Source organism: Physeter macrocephalus, chromosome 16 (genome assembly GCF_002837175.3).
Source record: "Physeter macrocephalus isolate SW-GA chromosome 16, ASM283717v5, whole genome shotgun sequence".
In the NCBI taxonomy this organism is placed as follows: Eukaryota; Metazoa; Chordata; class Mammalia; order Artiodactyla; family Physeteridae; genus Physeter; species Physeter macrocephalus.
Genome location: NC_041229.1, coordinates 11663407 through 11686472, shown reverse-complemented (window position 1 = coordinate 11686472; position 23066 = coordinate 11663407). Strand labels below are relative to the sequence as shown.

The 23066-nt window shown below is 40.7% G+C and overlaps 1 protein-coding gene and 1 long non-coding RNA gene across 17 annotated transcripts in view; one reads left to right on the top strand and one right to left on the bottom strand.

Moving 5' to 3' along the window:
• Positions 1–11990, top strand: part of TECTA (tectorin alpha) — an 87381-nt gene extending 75391 nt beyond the window's left edge. For 8 of the 12 annotated variants that reach the window (XM_028501053.1, XM_028501052.1, XM_028501051.1 and 5 more), the window contains 4 exons: positions 2017–2179; positions 3312–3399; positions 3707–3823; positions 5422–6145. In XM_028501053.1, the coding sequence (XP_028356854.1) occupies positions 2017–2179; positions 3312–3399; positions 3707–3823; positions 5422–5522 (469 nt within the window). In that variant the 3' untranslated portion in view covers positions 5523–6145. Of the gene's footprint in view, positions 1–2016; positions 2180–3311; positions 3400–3636; positions 3824–5421; positions 6146–9959; positions 10662–10809 lie in introns of those variants that run through there. The other 4 variants (XR_003683572.2, XM_028501049.1, XM_028501050.1 and 1 more) reach the window with 4 other exon arrangements.
• The window catches only part of LOC102993987 (uncharacterized), a 94345-nt gene that overhangs the window by 14076 nt on the left and 57203 nt on the right, over positions 1–23066 (bottom strand). For 4 of the 5 annotated variants that reach the window (XR_008619657.1, XR_003683578.2, XR_003683575.2 and 1 more), the window contains one exon: positions 2090–2169. This is a non-coding gene — a long non-coding RNA (uncharacterized lncRNA). Of the gene's footprint in view, positions 1–2073; positions 2170–23066 lie in introns of those variants that run through there. The other variant, XR_003683576.1, reaches the window with a different exon arrangement.

Below are 23066 nucleotides of genomic sequence, written 5' to 3'. Positions count from 1 at the left end.
AGGTCACCTCTCTGTTCTCTTCATGTGCCCAGACAGAGGAAAGGACAGTTGTTCCTCTGCGAGTGGACAAAGGATTCTGGTGCTCGGTTTGTTTGTCCCCGTAAGGTGGCATCCAGCCAGCCTGTCCCTGCTTCCCGAGGCCCCTCCCTTCTGCTTCCTGTTTTTCTGACACTTAAACCTCGAATCATCTCTCTGGGAGTTGGGGGTCTAGTTAAGATGGAAGTCCTGCGTGAAGACTGGAGGGCTGAGAACATTGTAGAATCCTTGAACCAATTTAGATTATTCAAATGAGGCACAGTGACAAGGAAAAGTATGGCAAGTAAGTTTTTGTTTCAAAGCATTTAGGAAACTATTGCCTTATGGACTAACTACCAAACTGAATAGGTGTGGGAATGCTGAAGGATAACTTCAATTTTTAATTTTCCTTATCACGAAGCTATTGAATCCTGGGGGCCAGGGGAAGGAAACATAAGGAAAAGAGTCACCCTTTTTATCTTGATAAGATCTTTTTAAAGAGCTTCTTGGCCGCAGTGGGCCCACCTTGGCCATGGAAGCACAATTCATTCATTCAGTCACTGATTCATCCAGTCTAAAAAATAGATATTTTTTTGGCCTAAAAATTAAGTATAATTTTAATACCATATTTCAAACAAAACGGTTCTGAGAGTTAATACTGTACGTAATGTTTCAAAAGTAAAAATACAGCTTTATATATACACATACACGTTCTCTCAGAGCTGAAAGACGGGTCATAGCTTTTATTGCTTCTCAGGCAAATATTTGTGTGAGTTTGACTAAAGAGCATCTAAGTATTCCTTTAAATTTATTTTTCATTATTTATTGTTTTACAGTACGTCCTTGTGGGTTATCTGTTTTAAATATAGCAGCGTGTACATGTCAACCCCAAACTCCCAATCTATCCCTAGCCCCCAGCCTTTCCCCACTGGTAACCATAAGTTCTTTCTCTAAGTCTGTGAGTCGATTTCTGTTTTATAAATAAGTTCGTTTGTATCACTTTTTTTAGACTCCACATATAAGCAGAATATCATATGATATTTATCTTTCTCTGTCTGACTTACTTCACTTAGTATGATAATCTCCAGGCCCATCCATGTTGCTGCAAGTGGCATTATTTCGTTCTTTTTAATGGCTGAGTAATATTCCATTGTGGATATGTACCACATCTTTTTAAATACTTACTGAGTGCCCTCCAGTGTGCTGGAGACACAGTGAGGACTACCCCTTGGTTCCTGCACCCCAGGGGTTCAGCAGGGTGTTGTTGGCAAATCCAGGTGAAGCCACCTGTTCCTGCCTGGTCAGGGCATGTTTATATAGGAGGGGGAGCCACAGATGGGCATTGGAGAAAGAGCAGGGTTAGTTAGCAGGGGAATAAGTGCAGAGAGGCTTCCAGGTGGGAGAAACAGTACATGAAAAGACCCTGGGGCATAAGAGACTGTGGTCCATTTAAGAAACTCTAACAGGTGGAGGCGAGATACCTGTGTCCCTGTCTGTTGGCTCAGTACCACAAGGAGAGGGGAAGGGAGTAATCCCTACATCAAAACAATCGTCCAGCTCATCTGTGACTGCTGGTCCGTCTTCTCCAGCTCCCACCTGTTCTCACTGTGGGGAGATTTCCCAATAGAGCTTGAAAAAGGGGCCCCTGCCAAAATCGATAATTAACTGAAGAAAGTACAGAAGTTGTAAGGACTCATCTTGTGTTTATTAAACTGATATCAGTAAAACACAGCATTGTGAGGGGGAGGAATGAGAAACTGGCGGGTAGGGAAACTGAGTGCAGGCCCTGTGGTCATTTTGTTTTTAGCTGCAGTTAAGATCCTAATTTGAGGTGCTATTTGATGCTTTTCCAACAAATTGAAACTATAAGGGAGTCGTAATAAATGACAGACCCACACACTCCAGAGGTCACCTTCAAACGCAAAGGCATTTTTACCGTTCATGATGGTTTTTGTATGCAACATGAAAGTGTGAAGCAGAGAGTCCCTTTTTTCCGAATAGGTGTCAGAACATTAAAGACAACACCATTGGCATCGAGGAAAACGGTGTCTCCCTCACCTGTCGCTTCCACGTCACCGTCTTTAAGTTCATCGGGGATTACGATGAAGTCCATCTGCACTGCGCAGTGTCCCTCTGTGATTCAGAAAAGTACTCCTGTAAAATAGTAAGTGAGAGCATGAAAATTCAGTGCTTAGCTTCATTTCTCTCAGTTCCGGTTTTCCCCACGTGGGGAGTCACGAATCCCAACGTCGGTGGCTCTGTAGAGTTCTTTAGGACTCACTGCACCTGGCAGTGGCTGAATTGGAACCATCTTCAGAAGCCTAGGAGTGGCAGTCATCTGTGCTGGAACAATAAGACAGCAGGGTAGAATGATGACCATTTACTCCTTTTATCTGACTGAGAAATGTCAGTCTGTTGTTGGCCGAACACTAGACCAGGGTTTCTCAAACCTCAGCACTTACAGACATTTTGGACCAAATGATTCTTTGTTGTAGGGCTGCCCTGTGCTCTGTAGGCTTGTTTAGCAGCATCCCTGGCCTCTACCCACTAGACCCCAGTCTCACCTCCTCCCCACTTGCAACCCCCAAAATGCCTCCTGACTTTGCCCAGTGTCCCTCGGGGGGCAAAATTCACCCTGTCTGAGAACCAATATGCCAGAGTCTCAGGGAGCCAGGCCACCTGCATCTGAGGTGAGCGATGGGGCCAAGCTCCCCTCCACCACAGAAGCAAACTCCCGGGCTCAGGATACACTTTATCCAGGCGTCCTTTAGACAGGGATTATCCCACAGATCATCCAAATCCACATCCAGGCCTGAGGCTCTGGAGGGGCTGACGGGATGAGGTGACAAACCAATCATCTGGTCCATGCCAGGCTTACATCCCCACCACGTACGGCCATGTCCCTAAGATTTTATTGCACTATACCTGGTCCCTAACCTTTAACATTGCAGCTTTATGCTCGCCCCGTGTTGGCCGAATCGAGATGTGAATTATGGTCAGAGCTACTTACAGATGCTGCTGCATACATTATTGTCTGATCTGATACAGGATCCTCCTCCCTGGGAAGGGAGCCTCTCTGAATCTATTTCTAGTGTGGAGAATATATTTAATTCTGTTCAACATAAAGCCCCGAGTCCCACTGGGCTCAGTGATCAAGAATGGATTGATTCTAACTAATCTGAGCTGCATGAGTGCTCCAGGCTGAGCCACTGCCTCTTTTGGAGGTGGAAACGTGGTGAAGAATAAGTTATCAGCTTAACTGTGTGAAATTTTCCCTCCGGTGTTCTGTCTTTCAGAATTGCCCTCAAAATTCCAGGAGTGCCACAGATTACACCAAGGAACCTAAAGAACAGATCATTTCAGTGGGACCTATTAGGAGAAAAAGTACGTATGTTCCCTAAAACACACTATAAATGATTAAAACAGTGGGATTTGAAGGCTCGGGCTAAGTCTGGGGTGTGTTTTGCCTACTATGTGAATCTGGTGAACAAGGAGCTTGAGGACGCCAGTCTGGGGACCCCAGTTTGAGAAGCCTGCCCGCTTCCATAATGAAATCTTTTCACGGACTATTAAAAACTCATGACAGTACCGGGATTTTTTCCTTCCACTCCTCTCTTTAAGGCCTTGCCCTTAGATACGAGTTGAAGAGCTGGACTGTCTGCAGGTAACTTGTCCAGCGGCTCTTTTTCAGGGCTGGACTGGTGTGAGGACAACGGAGGGTGTGAGCAGATCTGCACGAGCCGGGTGGACGGGCCTCTGTGCAGCTGCGTGACGGGGACCCTGCAGGAGGACGGCAAGAGCTGCAGAGGTGAGCACGACTCCCGTTCAGGGCCGGCAGCTGGGGACACAGGAAGCTCTTGACCCTGAGAAGGAGACAGTCCTATGCGAGGCCCACTCGGTCAGCAACTGATCTATGAGACTTCCAGAAAGAAGCAGAGAGGAGGAAAACGCCCAGGGAATTCTAGCATCATTTTGGTTTTTGTTTTTAAACCTTTTGGTCCCTGCTCTTTTATCTAAAAGTGATTTTTTTAAACATCTTTATTGGAGTATAATTGCTTTACAATGTTGTGGTAGTTTCTGCTGTATAACAAAGTGAATCAGCTATATGCATGTGTATATCCCCATATCCCCTCCCTCTTGCGTCTCCCTCCCACCCTCCCACAGCTCTAGGTGGTCGCAAAGCACCGAGCTGATCTCCCTGTGCTATGCGGCTGCTTCCCACTAGCTATCTATTTTACATTTGGTAGTGTGTACGTGTCCGTGTTACTCTCTCACTTCGTCCCAGCTTACCCTTCCCCCTCCCTGTGTCCTCAAGTCCATTCTCTACATCTGTGTCTTTATTCCTGTCCTGCCCCTAGGTTCTTCAGGACCATTTTTTTTTGTTTTTAGATTCCATATATATGTGTTAGCATATGGTATTTGTTTTTCTCTTTCTGACTTACTTCACTCTGTATGACCGGCTCTATGTCCATCCACCTCACTACAAATAACTCAATTTCTTTTTATGGCTGAGTAATATTCCATTGTATATATGTGCCACATCTTTATCCATTCATCTGTCGATGGACACTTAGGTTGCTTCCATGTCCTGGCTATTGTAAATAGAACTGCAGTGAACACTGTGGCAAATGACTCTTTTTGAATTATGGTTTTCTCAGGGTATATGCCCAGTGGTGGTATTGCTGGGTTGCATGGTAGTTCTATATGTAGTTTTTTAAGGAACCTCCATATTGTTCTCCATAGTGGCTGTATCAATTTACATTCCCACCAACAGTGCAAGAGGGTTCCCTTTTCACCACACTCTCTCCAGCATTTATTGTTTGTAGATTTTTTTGATGATGACCATTCTGACCGGTGTGAGGTGATACCTCATTGTGGTTTTGATTTGCATTTCTCTAATGATTAGTGATGTTGAGCATCCTTTCATGTGTTTGGTGGCAATCTGTATGTCTTCTTTGGAGAAATGTCTATTTAGGTCTTCTGCCCATTTTTGGATTGGGTTGTTTGTTTTTTTGATATTGAGCTGCATGAGCTGCTTGTATAGATGAAGGTGATATTTAAAGAAGGAAGTTATCCAGCCGTTTAAGTACCAAATATTGGCCTTAGATCTGGCCCCAAGTCTACCTGGGTTGAGCTGGGACTGGGGTGTGTGATCCAACAAACAAGGTTTCCTGCAATAGCCTTATCTGCCAGCTGTCCCTGGTACCCTCTAAGTTAGCAGGACTCTCCTAAAGTTTGGGTTAATTTCGCTACTTTGCTGCCTGAGTCCAGGCCATTTGGAGAAAGTGGGTTCTTGGCAATGAAGAAAGTAGGTTCCTTTATTGGAATACCACAAAGATGTCTGATCCATGTCAAACAGATATATTTTTTTTTCAGAGGACTTACTATGTCTCTCTCTGTTCACAGCCTCTAATTCTTCCATTGAACTTCAAGTTTGGACACTGCTTCTCATCATGACCCAGATTTCATTATGGCATTTTGTCTATACATCAGGCACGACCTCATAATTAACTCAAGGTTGCTATATAAAGTACTGTAATTTACTTACTTCAACTCCCTGTAGGATAAAAGGTGTGTGCCCTTAAGTCAAAAACTATTTGAGATTGCCCACTGTCTCAAAGTGATGCCACCTGCCCCAAACAGTCAGGGTTCCAGAAAAGAGGGAAATGCCATGCTCCTCTTTCAAGGTATGCAACTGGGCTTCTAAAAGCCAGTTGTGGAAAACATTTATCTTGCCTAAAATTTCCAAATAGTTGTCACTAGAAACGTTGGTTCGCATGAAAAAACGGTGAAGGAAAAAATTCTGGTTAGACAAGTCTGTCGGAAATCTGACCAGAGAAATCTGTCCCACCAGTGCCGTTTCTGTATCATAGTTTTTATAGAGAAGGGCCTGTTGGAACGATATCGGATATTGAGAAGCGGTGATTGGAAGGTTTGACTCCCTCTAAGGAATCTCTCCGATGTTTGGAAGCATCTGACCTCGATGCACCTGTGTTGCTCCCCTCCCCACACCCGCCCCTGTGTCCTCCAGCCCTGCTGTGCCACGTGGCCACCACATGTATTGTTTGCAGACCTGGGGAACCCCAACACCCCATCCGTCTCTTCAGACCCAAACTCTTCTCTCTCACAAATCAACCAAATCATTTTTAACGTGTTTTATGCTTAAATAAACTTTGTGTTCAATTATTCTCATTACTCCGTGGCTGGAATCATACTTATCAATGTTAAGCTTTGCACACTAAATAGCATCCTCTGATTAAAAAACAAACAAACAAACAAAAAACAACAGCAGCAGCAATTGGAGCAGGTAGGCCCTGCTGGCCAGCACTTTAATGCATTTTGTCATATGGCTATTTGTCCTGACAGAGCGTTAGCAGGGCGTTTAGTGAGGTGCCATGTGGAAGAGAAGCAGGCAGCGTCTTCTTGTATGTGGCACAAAAAACCCACATTTACTATAATTAACTACATAATAGAGGGCTTGGTAAATATATCCCTGGGGTGCTTCTCTTTTTAAGGTTAAAAACCAAGTAAACGCCACTTCAATTTTATTTTGAAGTTGTTTTGGATTTAAGCTGATGGCATTTTTTTTTTTCTGGGAACTCTGGGAAATGCTGAGCAGAAATCCTAGCGTCCTTGACCGTGGGTTGTGGGTACGATTCCTGTTGTCTTACGTATAAAAGGCCCGGCATCACACTGTCACTGGGCTGAAGAAGCGGGGTATAGACTGAGTCTGCACTGAGCGGCTTTGCTCTCCCAGCCCCGGGGAGGGTCCACAAGCATGCGGCCAAGAGGACAACCGGGATTGATGGAGAAAAATATGCATCTGCTTCAACTTAGACATCTTAGGATCTTTTGGGAAAATGCTGAACATTGAGATGGATTAAGGAATCAAACCATCTGTTCTAGGAGAGACACAGTATCTCTACCTCACCATGATGGAAATTGATGTTATGCACATGTTTTTTTTCACGTGAAAATCCTCAACTCCAGACTTTCCCCCACTTCAAGATCAGCAGATTCAGAGTTCCATTCTCATTTCCATAGTCTAAGGTTTAGGTTTTCACAATCAGATTCTGAGTTGAACACAATAACATCTCATTTATTTTTTTTACTTGATTTCCTTAGATGAATTTTAACTGAAGACATACAAGGAGGAAATGTTTTCATATTTAATAACTTGTCTTTATTGATTTTCATATCAAAGTCACTAGAAATTTCTAAATTAAACACTATAATTGTTTTTTAGATTTTTAATTAAATCCTTTCTTACCACACTTTAATTCTTGGCCTTTGGTTTTCTCACTTGGTTGACATCTTTGTCTGTCATCAGGATAAGCTAGGTGTGAAGCCATAATAGAACACCCCAGAATCTCAGTGGCTTAAACAACAAAGATTTCTCTCTTTCTCACATCAGTGGGCTCTGATCCTTACTTCCATCCTGGGAGGGAGGTTGATGAGACTTTATTATCTTTTTTTTCTCTCAACAGAATTTATTAAACAATTTATACTTTCCCCATGGGACTTCAGTACCACCTTTATCATATATCAAGTTTCAACCTCTGTGGTTCTGTTTGTGAGCTCTTGATTCTCTTCCATTGGCTTATTTGTCTGTTCCTGTGTCAGAATCACATTATTATTGAGATATAATTGACGTATAGCATTACATCAGTTTCAGGTATATGACATAATGATTCGATATATATATATATATATATACACACACACTAGGAAATGATCATCACAAAAGACTAGTTAACATCCATCACCATACACAGTTACAATTTTTTCTCCTGTGATGAGAACTTTTAAGATCTACTCTTTTAGCAGCTTTCAAATATGCAATACAGTATTATTAGCTATACTCACCATGCTGTACATTACATCCCGAGGATGTATCTATTTTATAACTGGAAGTTTGTATCTTTTGACCCTCTTCACCCATTTTACCATGCCTCTGGCAACCACCAATCCATTCTATGTTTTTTGTTTTGTTTTGTTTTTAGATTCCCCCATGTAAGTAAGAACATACTATGTTTGTCTTTCTCTGCCTGACTTATTTCATTTAGCATAATGCCCTCAAGGTCCATCCATGTTATTGCAAATGGCAGAATTTCTTCCTTTTTTATGGCTCAGTAATATTCCATTGTATATACAGACCACATCTTCTTTATTCATTCACCCATCGATGGATACTTAGGTTGTTTCCATATCTTGGCTATTGTAAATAATGCTGCTATGAACGTGGGGGTGCAGGTATCTTTCTGAGTTAGTGTTTTCATCTCCTTTGGATAAATGCCCAGAAGTGGAATTGCTGGATTGTATGGTAGTTCTGTTTTTAATTTATGGAGGAACCTCCATACTGTTCTCCACAGTGGCTACACCCATTTACATTCCCACCAATGAGGGATTCCCTTTTCCCCAAGTCCTCACCAGCACTTGTTATTTCTTGACACTTCATTATCTTTTGATGCTGCCAGCTCAACACGAGGCTCTGGGGCTCACCTCAGCAAGGAGTCACACCCCAGAAGGGACACACACACTTCTGTTACCATTTCACTGGCCAAAGCAAGGTACATGACTGGAACTAACTTTCAGAGAGGGGGAACTGTGAACTTCCCATGAAACTGGGAGGGAGAAGAACTGGAAATCTGTGGTGATGGCAGCCAAGTAGTCTCTGAGTCAGTCATGCCTATCTGTATTAAAGAAAAACACATCTACAGAACTAAAAACAAACAGGTCCCTTAGCTGACTGTCTGCAAGGCAGAAGAACTGGGAGATCATCCTGACCCTTCTACTAATTTAATTCTTGGCTTGAAATAAATCATTTGAGATCACAATACCTTAACTTTCCTCTCTATAAAATGAGAACTTTAAGCTTTTAAAAAAATATTCTTAAGTTAGAAAATGACACGATACAAACATAAACCATATGATAGCATATATTTAGAGAACTCCAGAACACTGTCACTCAAAAAGATTTGCTTCAAGGAAGCGGGGTGGGGGGATGGGGGGCTGGGGCGAGGGGGAAGCACATGTTTAGTGAAGGTGAAAAAGGAATTGGGAATCTTATTAACTTGGTATTTCTCTGATAGCAAAAGAAACAACATCTCGGGGTCTGGCATTTCTGACAATTGAGAATTCTATAATTAGTTTCTTAACCAGTAGTAAGTATGCGCTGTGCTCAAAATCCTAGGGCCAAAACTTGAGAGCATGAATTGTTTCACATTGTCTAATATTCTAGCTATTTTTAGAACCATCTGACATTTAGTGAGAGCTTGAAATCTAATAAAACTTCTTTCAACCAAGGAAATTAAGTAATTATCAAAAAATGACAATCATACAGGTTTAAAGTAATAAAGAATTACTTCTTTACTAATTCTGAATTAATTTAGCATCTACCCCATTTTGAACCTTCCAGCCTCTCTCCTTGAACTCAGGGGATTTCTACATCCTGTATAGCAGTGCAATTTGGTCCTGGTTAGGAGAACACGATGGCATTTTTCAGAGCCCTGATTCACGGGGAACCTGCAGCACAACTCAGTGAAAAAGAAAATCAAACAGCACCCTCTAGTGTCCGCGTTTTATTTTTGCATGAAACCCAAACGTATATTGAACGACACCAATCAAAATATGATTTCTCCCCCTCCTCGAAACCTTAGATGTGGAACATTACCAGAATATAGCTTTAGAGAACACATCAAATGCCAAGGACATTTATGGAGAACAGTGTGAGATTTATTCTTATGCACCCAGTAAGCATCATTCCAGGAAAATACCAGCTCTTGGTATCCCATGCAAATTTTGCCCTTAATATCTATCTCTCTAACGTGTTGACAAAAACACCTGTCGAGAAAAATTAAGTATCTCTTTAAAATGCTGAGAAATAAACAATGTGATCAAGAAAAGCCATGAAATATTTAGCGGTCTTTCTTTTCCCCCAGCAGAACGTGAAATACTTTCTTATGAATCTAAAGCACAACAACCATAACTCTGGTCTGACTAATGGAAGACTCTGTTTGTGATGGTTTAATTATGTTTGCTGAAATATGACTCTTACATAAGACAACATCTCCGTGGCAAAGGGACAGATCTCTGTCTATAGTCAGAAATAAAACACAAAGACTCATCGCTCCATGAAGAACTCGGTAATCAAATTCTATTTGTTAAGGAAACAAATGGAGGAAGAATGTTCATTGTACATTTTGCAGTGTGTTTCTGTTTGCATGTGGCCTCTGGCTTAGCTGCTGTTTCATTCATTAGCATAAAATATTGATGATGAAGTAGTTTTGAAACTTAGACATTCTCTCATCAGATGAAATAACAATACCTTATGCTCATGGAGCATCTTTCATAACAAATGCTTTCCCACCCGTATTTACTATTATTCAATCCTAAATCATGCTGCAAGGTTGAAGTTACAATGGCTTAAAGTACTAGCTAAGGAAAAATGCAAACCCACTCATATATGTGTGCTTGTGCTTATAGGTTTATTGAGTAATTTCCAGCTTCTAATGAGACATATGAGAATGATAGCAGTCTTTTCAGCCTTTTGTGCCTTTACAAACCATGACATACCATTCTTGATTTCCCCCACTAACTCCTGAATTTCTTTGGGGAATAGTTTAGGGTACAATAATCCAGTGACACTACCCTATTTTTAGTTGGGCAAAAATATATGATTTTACTGAAAAGGATAACATATTTAATTATTGTACTTTAGGTCTTGAAAATCTTTGCATTGGATCTATCTAGAACTCACAAAATTTTTCTGATTTAAACACTCTATTCACACAGAAATATGCTATTAAGTTAATTATATGTTAATCAAAGACAAAAATGCGTGGCTCCTGTACTTTCCTCTTACCTGCCACAAACATTCTCAATGCAACCAGCTGTCCTAGTCCTTGAATGTAGTTTAAATATCTACGTGGATCATTCAAATCAAGGAGTTACAAGTGTATATTCAATGATATTCTCCATGAGTCTCTGAATTCACGACTGCAAAATGCTGTTAAGAAATATCTGCATCCCTGCAAAAGAGGAATTCTGCTCTCTTGAAGAGTCCTGATCAGAAAGCAATTTGGCATCGACAAGGGAAAATGATGAATGATAAATGAGCATAAAATGTGAAAGTGCCTAGGTGTTGTAACAGAATATTAAAGGCATAAAGTGAGAACTGTGGATAGCACAGAACACATTTTTTTTTTTTTTTGCTCTAAAAAAGCCACAGATTCTAAATGCTTACTTTGAACCTCCAAGACAGGAGTGGAAATATTATTATTATTATTATTATTATTTTTTTTTTTATGCGGTACCTGGGCCTCTCACTGTTGTGGCCTCTCCCTTCACGGAGCACAGGCTCCGGACACGCAGGCCCAGCGGCCATGGCTCACGGGCCCAGCCGCTCCGCGGCACGTGGGATCTTCCCAGACCGGGGTACGAACCCGCCTGCCCTGCATCAGCAGGCGGACTCTCAACCACTGCGCCACCAGGGAAGCCCAGGAATGGAAATACTCTAAATATTAATTCCAGATTAGCAGAGTCTAGAGATGCTTGGCCCCTGTAGATTGTATTCACATCTCCCATGTGTTAACATTTATTAGTTGTACTTTTGCCCTTTTGGCCCTTTTCATAAACAATTACTTTCACTAGTTAACTTTAAGTGGAAATCAAGAACTAAGTCAACAGAGGGAGAGAAATCTTACCACATTTATCTTAAAAACCCACCACCACCTTGGACCATAGTGAACAATTTAGCAAATGACTGCAATCAGTTTAAATGCACACTATTTAGGCAAACTGCCCTGAAAGCACAGGTTGCCTAAATCCTAGGGAAACACATCTCCACATACAACTCTAAACACTTTTAATTTTAGGAAGAGCAGTTTACGACAGTCACAACAAATGAGGATTTTGTTGTGTTCCCAGGTATTATACTCTAAAAACACAAATTCATCAAAAGTCAACTTTCCTGGGTAGACCCCCAAAGAGGCACCCATGACTCCTAGAAGCCAGGAGACCTCACAGCTACAGCAGTATGAACTCTTTATATTTCCTCTCCCTTCGAGTTTTCCATACTGTGGTGGCAGCTTGAAACTATAGAACTTAAAATTGGATGGTGGTTGAAATTTTCCATTAAAAAATGTTGTGCAATGTATGGGTGTATTTCTAAGTCTTCTACCAAAAAGTGTCATTCTGAGGTGCTTGAATATTACAGAAACAACCCAATGCCTCACCTTTTAGTCTAATCTTAGAAGTGGGTTCTTTAAATGCCACTTCCAAAACATGAAGTGATCACTGACAATGCATGCTCCTATGGCAGTTTTATTTTTATAAACAACTGAAAATGCAAGCATTTTCACAAATTCCTACATTATTTATTCCAATCCTATTCTGGGTTTTTCCTTCTCACCAGAAGAATGTAAATGTACATAGGTTGGAAAAATGAGAGTGGCATAACCTTTCAGTTTTGTGAAGGTAGGATAAGAAGATTTCACTCCAACATTTAAGAAAGGGCAGCTGAGGATAGTAGAGAGAACGCAGATGGATCGGGGTTGGCCCTTACTTCTCATGGGACCTCTAGGGAGCCAGGTTGACCAGATGCCATCAAAGGTAACTAAATTCCCCTTCCAAAAATGACAAGAAAAGGAAAGTTCTCTCTTGCTAAAACTCCTAAGCAGATTTCGTTAAAAGGTAGGAGAAAATTATCTTAATTCTCTTTCTGAGATGTTTGGAAATACTCTAAGAAGGAGAGCCGTGACTCCCTCAGAAATCTAATGGAATCCAGATCCAAGAAATGAAATGTAAAGACTGGATTACCCTGAGGAAGAAAGTTTGAATTTAATAAAATATTCTTTGTAGACACTAAGCCATATAAAGGAAAGAACAAAGTGTCTTGATACAATTACCTCAACACTAAACTGATTACTAACTAACACTAAACTGACTACGTTGCACAACAAGTAAATAAATATTAAGTCCAGTTCATAAGATACATAAGAAATACCAATAATTTCCCCCTAGGATGTTGTAAAACTGTTTCCTTGGCCATTCTCTTTTGCCTAAGTCCCAGTCATCAAGGACAGCAAAGGTGCCATTTACTTCTACAGGTGTGTGTGTGTGTGTGTGTGTGTTTAAATGTAAGACTCCAGGATGAGTTGTAAGAAAAGACTCTCATTATGATGAGTCTTAAAATTTGTAGTATTTAGCTCTGAGTTTTTCTTCTCTAAAATGTGAAATATTTAGCAAAAGCTCTATTTAATTTCTCCTGAGTTAGATGAGGAATCTATTGTTCAAAATCCATTCAACTCCATTTGTTATGTTTTCAGATTCTCAGAACTTTCCATGGCTCTCCCTCTACCAGCTTGTCTAGTTTTGTCACAATAACATCCAAAACCTGAGAGACAGAAAAGAAATTCTGAGGTTTTTTCTTATGAAAGAAATATGGTCCTCTCAAACTGATCTCAAAAAAAAAAAAAATGGGACCCAAGACTCTCATTACACCATGTGAAATAGAGCACTTGGCAAATACTGGAAAGCAAAGTCCCCTGAGGCAAAAAAAAAAAAGGAAAGAAAAGAAAAATTCCTATCCCTAAATATCAGTGTGTGTTTGTTTTACTTTGTTGTTGTTTTAGGCAGAATCAATGAACGGAATCAAACTTCTCTTTAAAAGTAATTTGGAAAAACATATATGTTGCTCCCTTTTTCTTATATATTCCTCAAAGCTTTGTCAGAAATGTAAGCTCATGAACCAGACACAAATTCCAAGAATGGCACTGACTTCAAATCAGGACTGTAGCTGTCCTTTGCAATAAAGTGTAAACTCAATGGAAATTTAGAAGTCAGTTCATTGAGATTTAGAAGCTGCCTGTGGATTTCTCGGGTCCCCCTGAAGAGGCAACTCTCCTGCTTATTTTTTCCAGCTATCATTAGTCTTTGATGACTTGGCATGTCAATTCAGCTCATCCAAATCATGTCAGAATTGAGAAATAGTTTAAAAAGAAGCCCTAGTTAACCCTGAAGATCAGAGTTTTTAAATCAACCGAAGAATTAAGATATTTTTTAAAGAACCACGGTTATTATTTACTTACTGTATACCAACCCTGTGGTGAGGATTTTTCATCTATTTCCTTTATTCCTCCTAAATAATCCTATGAAATCATTATTTTTCCTATTTTATAGATGCTGGTCTAAAGAAGTTAAGTAACTTGCCCGAAGTCATTTTATTTGATTTCCCAGAATATTTGACAAAGTTGAAAGAATTACTGCAAGGGATCTTGTCTGGGCATCTTAGCAAATAAAATGCCAAATATGACAGGTTATCCATACTGTCATACTGTATACTGCTGGATACTCTATGTTACCCAGCAACACTAAGAGAGAGGTCAATCAAGTACTCTGTTGTCCTTGGAGGGTTATCATGTGGATTATCACATTTTAAAAGAATTTTAGATTTTTATGCTAAAATTAATTTTACTCTAAAATTCCACTGAACACGAATTGATTTTACTCCTAGCATAGCGTTTAGAACACAGATTCTGGAGTCAGACAGATTCTGGGTTTGAGTCCTAGTTTCACCACTTACTAGCCAGATACATTTCATTCATTCATTCATTTTTCAAATATTTATTGATTGCTTCCCTTGTACCAGGTATTGGTCTACAGCAGTAAATGAAAACTGATAAAGATGTAATTTCCAAAGGAGAAAAGTCCTATGAGAAAAGCAAATAGGATGCTATGGGGGTAAATGGGGGTAGAAAATTCATTTAGATACAGTGGTCAAGTAGGCCTTCTGAGTGGTATCATTTCAGCTGAGATTTAAGGGAAAAGAAGGAACCAAGCAAGCATGAAGGAGGAGGTTCAGACAGAGGCCAGAGCAAGGGCAAGGCCCTGAGGCTTGAGAATGGCATTTGCAGGGAAGAGGAGAGCTGTTGTGGGTTGCCACACGCTATGGCTGGAGAGGTAGGCAGGGGCCTTTTCAGCCATAAAAAATCTGAATTCTATGTCAAGGCAACTGTAAGCCACTAGAAGATTGTTAGTAGGAGAGTGGTATCATCCAATTTACTTTGTAAGAAATACTTTATTTTTTAGAGCAGTTTCTGGTTCACAGCAAAACTGAGCAGAAGCTACACAGATTTCCCAAATATCCCCCGCCCACACACAAGCACAGCTTCCCCCACCAGCAACATCTCACACCGAGCCATGCATCTGTTACAATCAATGAACCTGCACTGACACATCATCATCCAGAGCCCATGGTTTACACTAGGGTTCACTCTTGGTGACGTACACTCTATGGGTTTTGGCAAAAGTATGATGACATGTACCCACCATTATAGTATCATACAGAATACTTTCATTGCCCTGAAAACCCTCTGTGCTCTGCCTATTTATTCCTACCAATTTACATTAAAAAATAACTCTAAACGCTATATGGAGAATGGATTTGTAGAGAGAAAGAGAGGAAGCAGGAAAAACAAGTGACTCTTGTACAGGGCTGGGTGGTTGGCAAAAGCCCAGGGACTTAGGAAGAAATAGATGACTTCGAGCTATATTTTGAAGGAAGAAGCTATGAGACTAAGTCATACATGGGATTTGAAGATAGGGGAAAGATAGAAATCAAAACTGTTTCTGATTTGTACAGCAAGATGGATGATGATGTCATTTACTGAGATAGAAAAAGAGTGAGAAATAGTGTCAGGGAGAAAATCAACTGTTCAGTTTGGTATATGTTGAGCAGGCAATGTCTGTAAGAGATCCAAGCAGACGTGTCAAGTAGGCAGGAAGATATATGACAGGAGCTTGTCAGACTAGTCTGGGGTGGTGATAAGCCATATATAGGAATCCTATACATTTAGATGGCATTTAAGCAGAGGACAGAATTAGAGAGAGAGAGAAGGGGCCCCACTTTCAGGGGGCCTGAGAATCTGCAGGATCAAAATTTAGAGGTTAAGAAGAGAGGGAGGAGTGACCAAAGGAAACTGAGGAATAGCCAGGAAAAGCCAAGCAAAACTCAAGAGCAAGTGTGACTGATACCAAGGAAAGAGAGTATTTCAAGCAGGATAGAGTGGCCAGTCGTGTTGAGTGTAAGAAGATATCAGGCAAGTTATTTAATCTTTCTGAGAACCTACCAAATCTATAAAATAGGAATACTACTACTTATTCTCTATGCTATTTTGAAGTACTTAGTGAAATGACAAATCTAAGCCACTTAGCATGGGGCTCTGTATATAATAAGTATACAGCAGGCTTTTATTTTTTTCAATCTTCGTTATCTCAATGCCATCGTTGTCGTTGTACTGTATGGAAGAGAAGTTAGCAGAGGACCGTGTTTCTAAGAATGCCAATTAAACTGCCTTTTACTATTTCTCTTTCCTTATTGACATTACAAATCATTAAAAAGGTATAAGAATAAATTCCTTCTTGTAGTAAAACACTGCTTTTCAGTGTCAGTGAGAGAGTATACCATGAATTACTTTAAAACCTGTTTTATTTGTTTACCATTCCCTAATACCCTTTGTCTGTCCTGTAAAGTATTTGAGTGGCTTCTTTTCCCCAATTAATTTTAACCTGCAGAGGGACCAAATCAGCAAAGTTATTAACCTCTTAAGAATACTAGCCCACTTACTGTAAAAGCATTCATATAGATACCTCTTATTGGAATGTTCTCCAAAAAGCTTGCCGGTGTTTCTGAATGCTGAAGTACTGTCAAAAAGGGAAAACTATCGAGCATGCAGGCTTTCCAAAAAGGTATGAGACATTAAAAGCTATTAAAAACAGTGAAGCATTAATGAAAAGAAAATGAGAAGTTTTCATTTATTAAAAATTATGTAAACATACTCATTTAAGACCCATTATTATTGCACTTGGATATTTTTCCTAAATGTTATCAGCAGGTAGAAATATAAGATGAAAAATTGCTCTTAACTAGCACTTAAAAATAGGAACTTCTTTTCAAAATAGTGATCCTCACAAAGTCCTATTAAGGCTAGTTAGACTGATAACAATTCCATTAGCCTATGAAAATTCAACCAATGAAAATTTAAAGATTAAAATAAATTTTCTAAGAATCCAAGAGAAATTGAAGAAGGACTGCTCCTCTATCATCCTCCAAATTGAACACTTGGAAATTTCCCCCAATTAATTAAAAAGATGCATCTCAAACCTTACCAGGTGTCCCCATCCCCCGGGCCACGGACCGGTAGAGGGTCCGCGGCCAGTTAGGAACCCGGCCGCACAGCAGGAGGTGAGCGGCAGGAGAGCGAGCGAAGGTTCATCTGCGGCTCCCCATCGCTCTCATTACCACCTGAAACACGCCCCCTACCCCCGCAGCCCTCTGTCCGTGGAAAAACTGTCTTCCACGAAACCGGCCCCTGGTGCCTAAAAGGCTCGGGACCACTGCCTTATACGATGCAATGGAGACCAGTCTATAAGCAAAAATAACAGGTAACTCTCTATAAAAGAGCTTATTAATTTGTTAGTATTATAGAACTAGTGGATAAATATAGAACTAGTGGATAAATATCCATGAAAGAGAAATATCCATGGAATATGAACTGGCTACTTGAACCCTAATTCTGATTATTGCCCCAGGGCATGAATGAGCTTGAACTGACCTAGACGCTTTGGTCCCTTCTAGCTGCTCACTTTTCTTCCTCTTCCCATCCATGTTCCTACTCACTCACACCTTCTTTCCCTTCCTCTGGCTCTACTCCAACAACTCTTTAAGGCAATACAGGAATATAGAAATAACCCGCAAATGCATTATTTAGAAGTAGGTGAGAAAAAGGGGTAAGAACATAAAATAGTATAAAAAATTATACTTTTTTTGCATGTCATGAAATTCTACATAGATGCTAAGGAAGAGCCACTAATTTGGTTCTACGCTGCCTAGGAAGCAATGCAAAGTCACTCAATGGAGTGTCTATAGTATAAAAACAGACTACTTAGGATAAGGAAATAGGTATAATCATTTAGTAAGTCCAACCAATGACTCATTTTTCTGTTGGGATCTACATATTCGTGGGAGGTATCTTTTGTCACTATGACAGCCATTTAAACTCAGTATCAAAATAAATTGAACTAAGGAGACCATCAAATTGCTGTATTATAAAGAATAGCATAATTATTCCCTATACTTAGAGCAGAAAGAACTTACTCCTAAGTGCTCTCATAAGGAGAATTAACACATAAGACAGAATTATAACATAAGAAGTGACCATTTATTGAGTATGCACTCTGTGCTGGGCTTTATGATCTGCCCTCTCCATACATTATATCATCAAGTATAGCTTCATCCCGGTTGCTGGCTTGAATTTTAAAAGGCCATTTCCTTCTGCCAGAGCCCCTCGATGGCATCATGCCAAAGTTCAATCCAGTCAAGGCCATTCTGTACAGTCTGGGGACACAGTTCTCTAAAGATGTGGCTTGACTGTTGTCTAAACTTAGAGCAAAATTGCGGCAGGGGAACTACTTATATCAGAACAGCCTGGATTGTGTATTAAAAATGCATGTTCCGGGGCCCTCTCCATACTAACTTTACAGAATCCTGGGGGTATGTCCAGGAGACAGCATTTTAAACATGTGCTCAGATGACTCTTAGGCACCCTTGGTTACAGAGGGGCTGCCAAACGGTTTCTTGAGCAGTGGTCTTCAAATGTTTTAATTGCCCACTCAGTAAAAAATTTTTTGAGCATGCTCCAATATAATATTTACGCTTATGTACAAGTTAGACATTGGTACTAGTTTACTAATATATTATGTATATTATGAAGCATATTTTTTAAAGATGAGGCTTTAAGTAATTATTATGTAGGGATATCTTAGTAGGAGCAAAGTACAGAATAAGCTTCATTATTCTTGAAAATTTTCGATACTTAGCCAGAATTCTATAATTATCAGGCACATAGCAGCAAATTAATTGGGTTTTCTGGTGTTAATGTTATTTTTACTTATGAATGTGATTTCTAATTTATTAAAAGGCTTTGAGACACATGTTTGTAAATAATGAAAGAAAATGTCCAAATGTTCACTTTGCAGAATTGTAAATGTTTAATTAAAATTTTTGTTGTGAAGTAGGTTATATATATACAAGAGAGTGTATAAAGATAAACAATCATAATAAGCTGAACACCCATGTACCAACCACATAGGTCACAAAATAGAATATTACCAATACATACCTTGAAACATCCTTGTATGACTCTCCCCAATCAAATCTATACACGAACCCTCCTCAAGGTAATCATTATCTTTTAAATCATTCATATTTTCTCCTTTTAATTTTACCACCCATATATGTAACCCCAAACAATAAATGACTTCCCTTTTCCTTTGTTCAAATTGTATATAAAATGGATCATACTGTATGTATTTACTGACTTGCTTTTTTCACTCAACACCATCATTTTTGAGATTCATCCATGCTATCTCTAGTTCATTCATTTTTACTTTTGTATACAGTCGTCCTTGATATCCTCAGGGGATTGGTTCCAGGACCCCCCTCAGATACCAAAATCCACAGATGCTCAAGTCCCTTATATAAAATGGCATAGTATTTGCATAAAGCCTACATACGTCCTTCCGCATACTTTAAATCACCTCTAGATTACTTATAATACCCAATACAATGTAAATGCTATGTTAAGTAGTTGTGAATACGATGTAAATGCTGTGTAAATGGTCGCCAGTCCACAGCAAATTCAAGTGTTGCCTTTTGGACCTTTCTGGAATTTTTTTTCCCCAAAATATTTTCAGTCGGTGATTGATTGTATCTGCAAATGTAGAAGCCAAGGATATGGAGGGCCAACTGTACTACTCCATTATAGGAATAACCCACAATTTATTTACTATTCTATTATAGAAGGATATTTGAATTGCATCATGTTTCTTCTACTGTTGTTATCAACAGCGCTACCATGCACATTTTTCCTTCCCAAGTTATATATCCAGGAGTGAATTTGCTAGGTCACAGGGGATGTTCAACTTTACAAAGTAATGCGAATCCCAAAGTGATTGTATCCATTTGTTCTCTGAACCTCATGCATGAGAGTTGACATTGCTTGGCTTCCTTGACCAAACCTGGTTTCGTAAATCTTTTTTTATTTTTGCCAATCTGTTGAGTGTGAAACAGTATATCGTATTTCTTATTTAAATTGTCTAGATTACTATTAAGGTTAAGTATCTTTACATGGATTTATGAGTCATTTTTGTTTCTTCTTCTGTGCCATCTGTTTATGTCTTTTGCTCAATTTTTTCTGATAAATTATCATCCTTATTGATTCGTAGAATTCTTTTATATTCTGGACTCTAATCTTTATGATTACATATGTTGAAAATATCTTCTCCCAATTTGTGATCTGTTTTTACTCTACTGTTTATGTAAGGAATACACATTCTTAATTTTAATATAGTTGATTTATCAATCAGTAATTAGTGGCATCTGCCTGTGTGTGTTTTTTAAAATCCTTTCTTACCTCAAGTTCATAAAGGTCTTCTCCCCAAAGTTTTAAAATTTCAAGTTTTATATTTGTCTTTAATCTACTAGGATTGATTTTTGTGTGAGATTGGGATACACTTTTTCTTTTCATTTGGTAACAAACAGCCCAAGCACCATTTGTAGAGTTATCCTTTCTCCATTGTATCGCAATGCCTGCTTTGTGTGCATGGATTATTTCTGAATTCTCTATTTTATCCACTGGCCTATCTATTTATCCCTGACCTAAAACCACACTATCTTGATAACTTACAGCTTTATAATAAATCTTGATACCTAGAAGGACATATCCTTCGATTCTGTTCTTTCTATCAAGAATGACTTGGCTGGAGACCCTCAAGATGGCGGAGGAGTAAGACGCGGAGATCACCTTCCTCTCCACAAATACATCAGAAATACATCTACATGTGGAACAGCTCCTACAGAACACCTACTGAACGCTGACAGAAGACCTCAGACATCCCAAAAGTCAAGAAACTCCCCACGTACCTGGGTAGGGCAAAAGAAAAAAGGAAAAACAGAGACAAAAGAATAGGGACGGGACCTGCACCAGTGGGAGGGAGCTGTGAAGGAGGAAAGGTTTCCACACACTAGAAGCCCCTTCGCGGGCGGAGACTGTGGGTGGCGGACGGGGCGAGCTTCGAAGCCGCGGAGGAGAGCGCAGCAGTGGGGTGCGGAAGGCAAAGCGGAGAGATTCCCGCACAGAGGATCGGTGCCGACCGGCACTCACCAGCCCGAGAGGCTTGTCTGCTCACCTGCCGGGACGGGTGAGGGCTGGGAGCTGAGGCTCGGGCTTCGGAGGTCAGACCCCAGAGAGAGGACTGGGAGTGACTGCGTGAACACAGCCTGAAGGGGCTAGGGCGCCACGGCTAGGCAGGAGGGAGTCCGGGAAAAAGTCTGGACCTGCCGAAGAGGCAAGAGACCATTGTTTCAGGGTGCACGAGGAGAGGGGATTCAGAGCACCGCTTAAACGAGCTCCAGAGACGAGCATGAGATGCTAAGGCTGCTGCCGCTGCCACCAAGATTCCTGTGTGCGAGCACAGGTCACTCTCCACACCTCCCCTCCCGGGAGCCTGTGCAGCCGCCACTGCCAGGGTCCCGTGACCCAGGGACAACTTCCCCGGGAGAACGCTCGGTGCGCCTCAGGCTGGTGCAACGTCACGCTGGCCTCTGCCGCCGCAGGCTCGCCCCGCATCCGCACCCCTCCCTCCACCCCCCCCCCCCCGGCCTGAGTGAGCCAGAGCCCCCGAATCAGCAGCGCCTTTAACCCCGTCCTGTCTGAGCAAAGAACAGACGCCCTCCAGCGACCTATACGCAGAGGCGGGGCCAAATCCAAAGCTGAACCCCTGGAGCTGTGCGAACAAAGAAGAGAAAGGGAAATCTCTCCCTGCAGCCTCAGGAGCAGCGGATTAAATCTCCACAATCAACCTGATGTACCAAGCATCTGTGGAATATCTGAATAGACAACGAATCATCCCAAAATAAAGGTGATGGACTTCGGGAGCAATGATATATATATATTTTTTCCTTGTTCTCTTTCTGTGAGTGTGTATGTGATGCTTCTTTGTGTGATTTTCTCTGTATAGCTTTGCCTTTACCATTTGTCCTAGGGTTCTGTCTGTCCATTTTTCTATTTTTATTACTTTTTAATTTTTTTATTTTTAATAATTATTTTTAATTTTAATAACTTTATTTTCTTTCTTCCTTCCTTTCTTTCTTTCTTGCTTGCTTGCTTGCTTTTTTCCTCCCTTTTCTTCTGAGCCGTGTGGCTGACAGGGTCTTTGTGCTCCGGCTGGGTGTCAGGCCAGTGCCTCTGAGGTGCGAGAGCCGAGTTCAGGACATTGGTCCACCAGAGACCTCCTGGCTCCACATAATATCAAGCGGCGAAAGCGCTCCCAGAGATCTCCATCTCAACACTAAGACCCAGCTCCACTCAATGACCAGCAAGCTACAGTGCTGGACACCCTATGCCAAACAACTAGCAAGACAGGAACACAACCCCACCCATTAGGAGAGAGGCTGCCTAAAATCATAATAAGGTCACAGACACCCCAAAACACACCACCAGATGCAGTCCTGCCCACCAGAAAGACAAAATCCATCCTCATCCAGAAGAACACAGGCACCAGTCCCCTCCACCAGGAAGCCTACACAACCCACTGAACCAACCTTACCCAATGGGGGCAGACAGCAAAAACAACAGGAACTACGAACCTGCAGCCTGCGAAAAGGAGACCTGAAACACAGTAAGTTAAGCAAAATGAGAAGACAGAGAAACGCACAGCAGATGAAGAAGCAAGGTAAAAAACCATCAGACCAAACAAATGAAGAGGAAATAGGCAGTCTACCTGAAAAAGAATTCAGAGTAATGATAGTAAAGATGATCCAAGATCTTGGAAATAGAATGCAGAAAATACAAGAAACATTTAACAAGGACCTAGAAGAACTAAAGAGCAAACCAACAATGATGAACAACACAATAAATGAAATTAAAAATTCTCTAGAAGGAATCAATAGCAGAATAACTGAGGCAGAAGAACGGATAAGTAACCTGGAA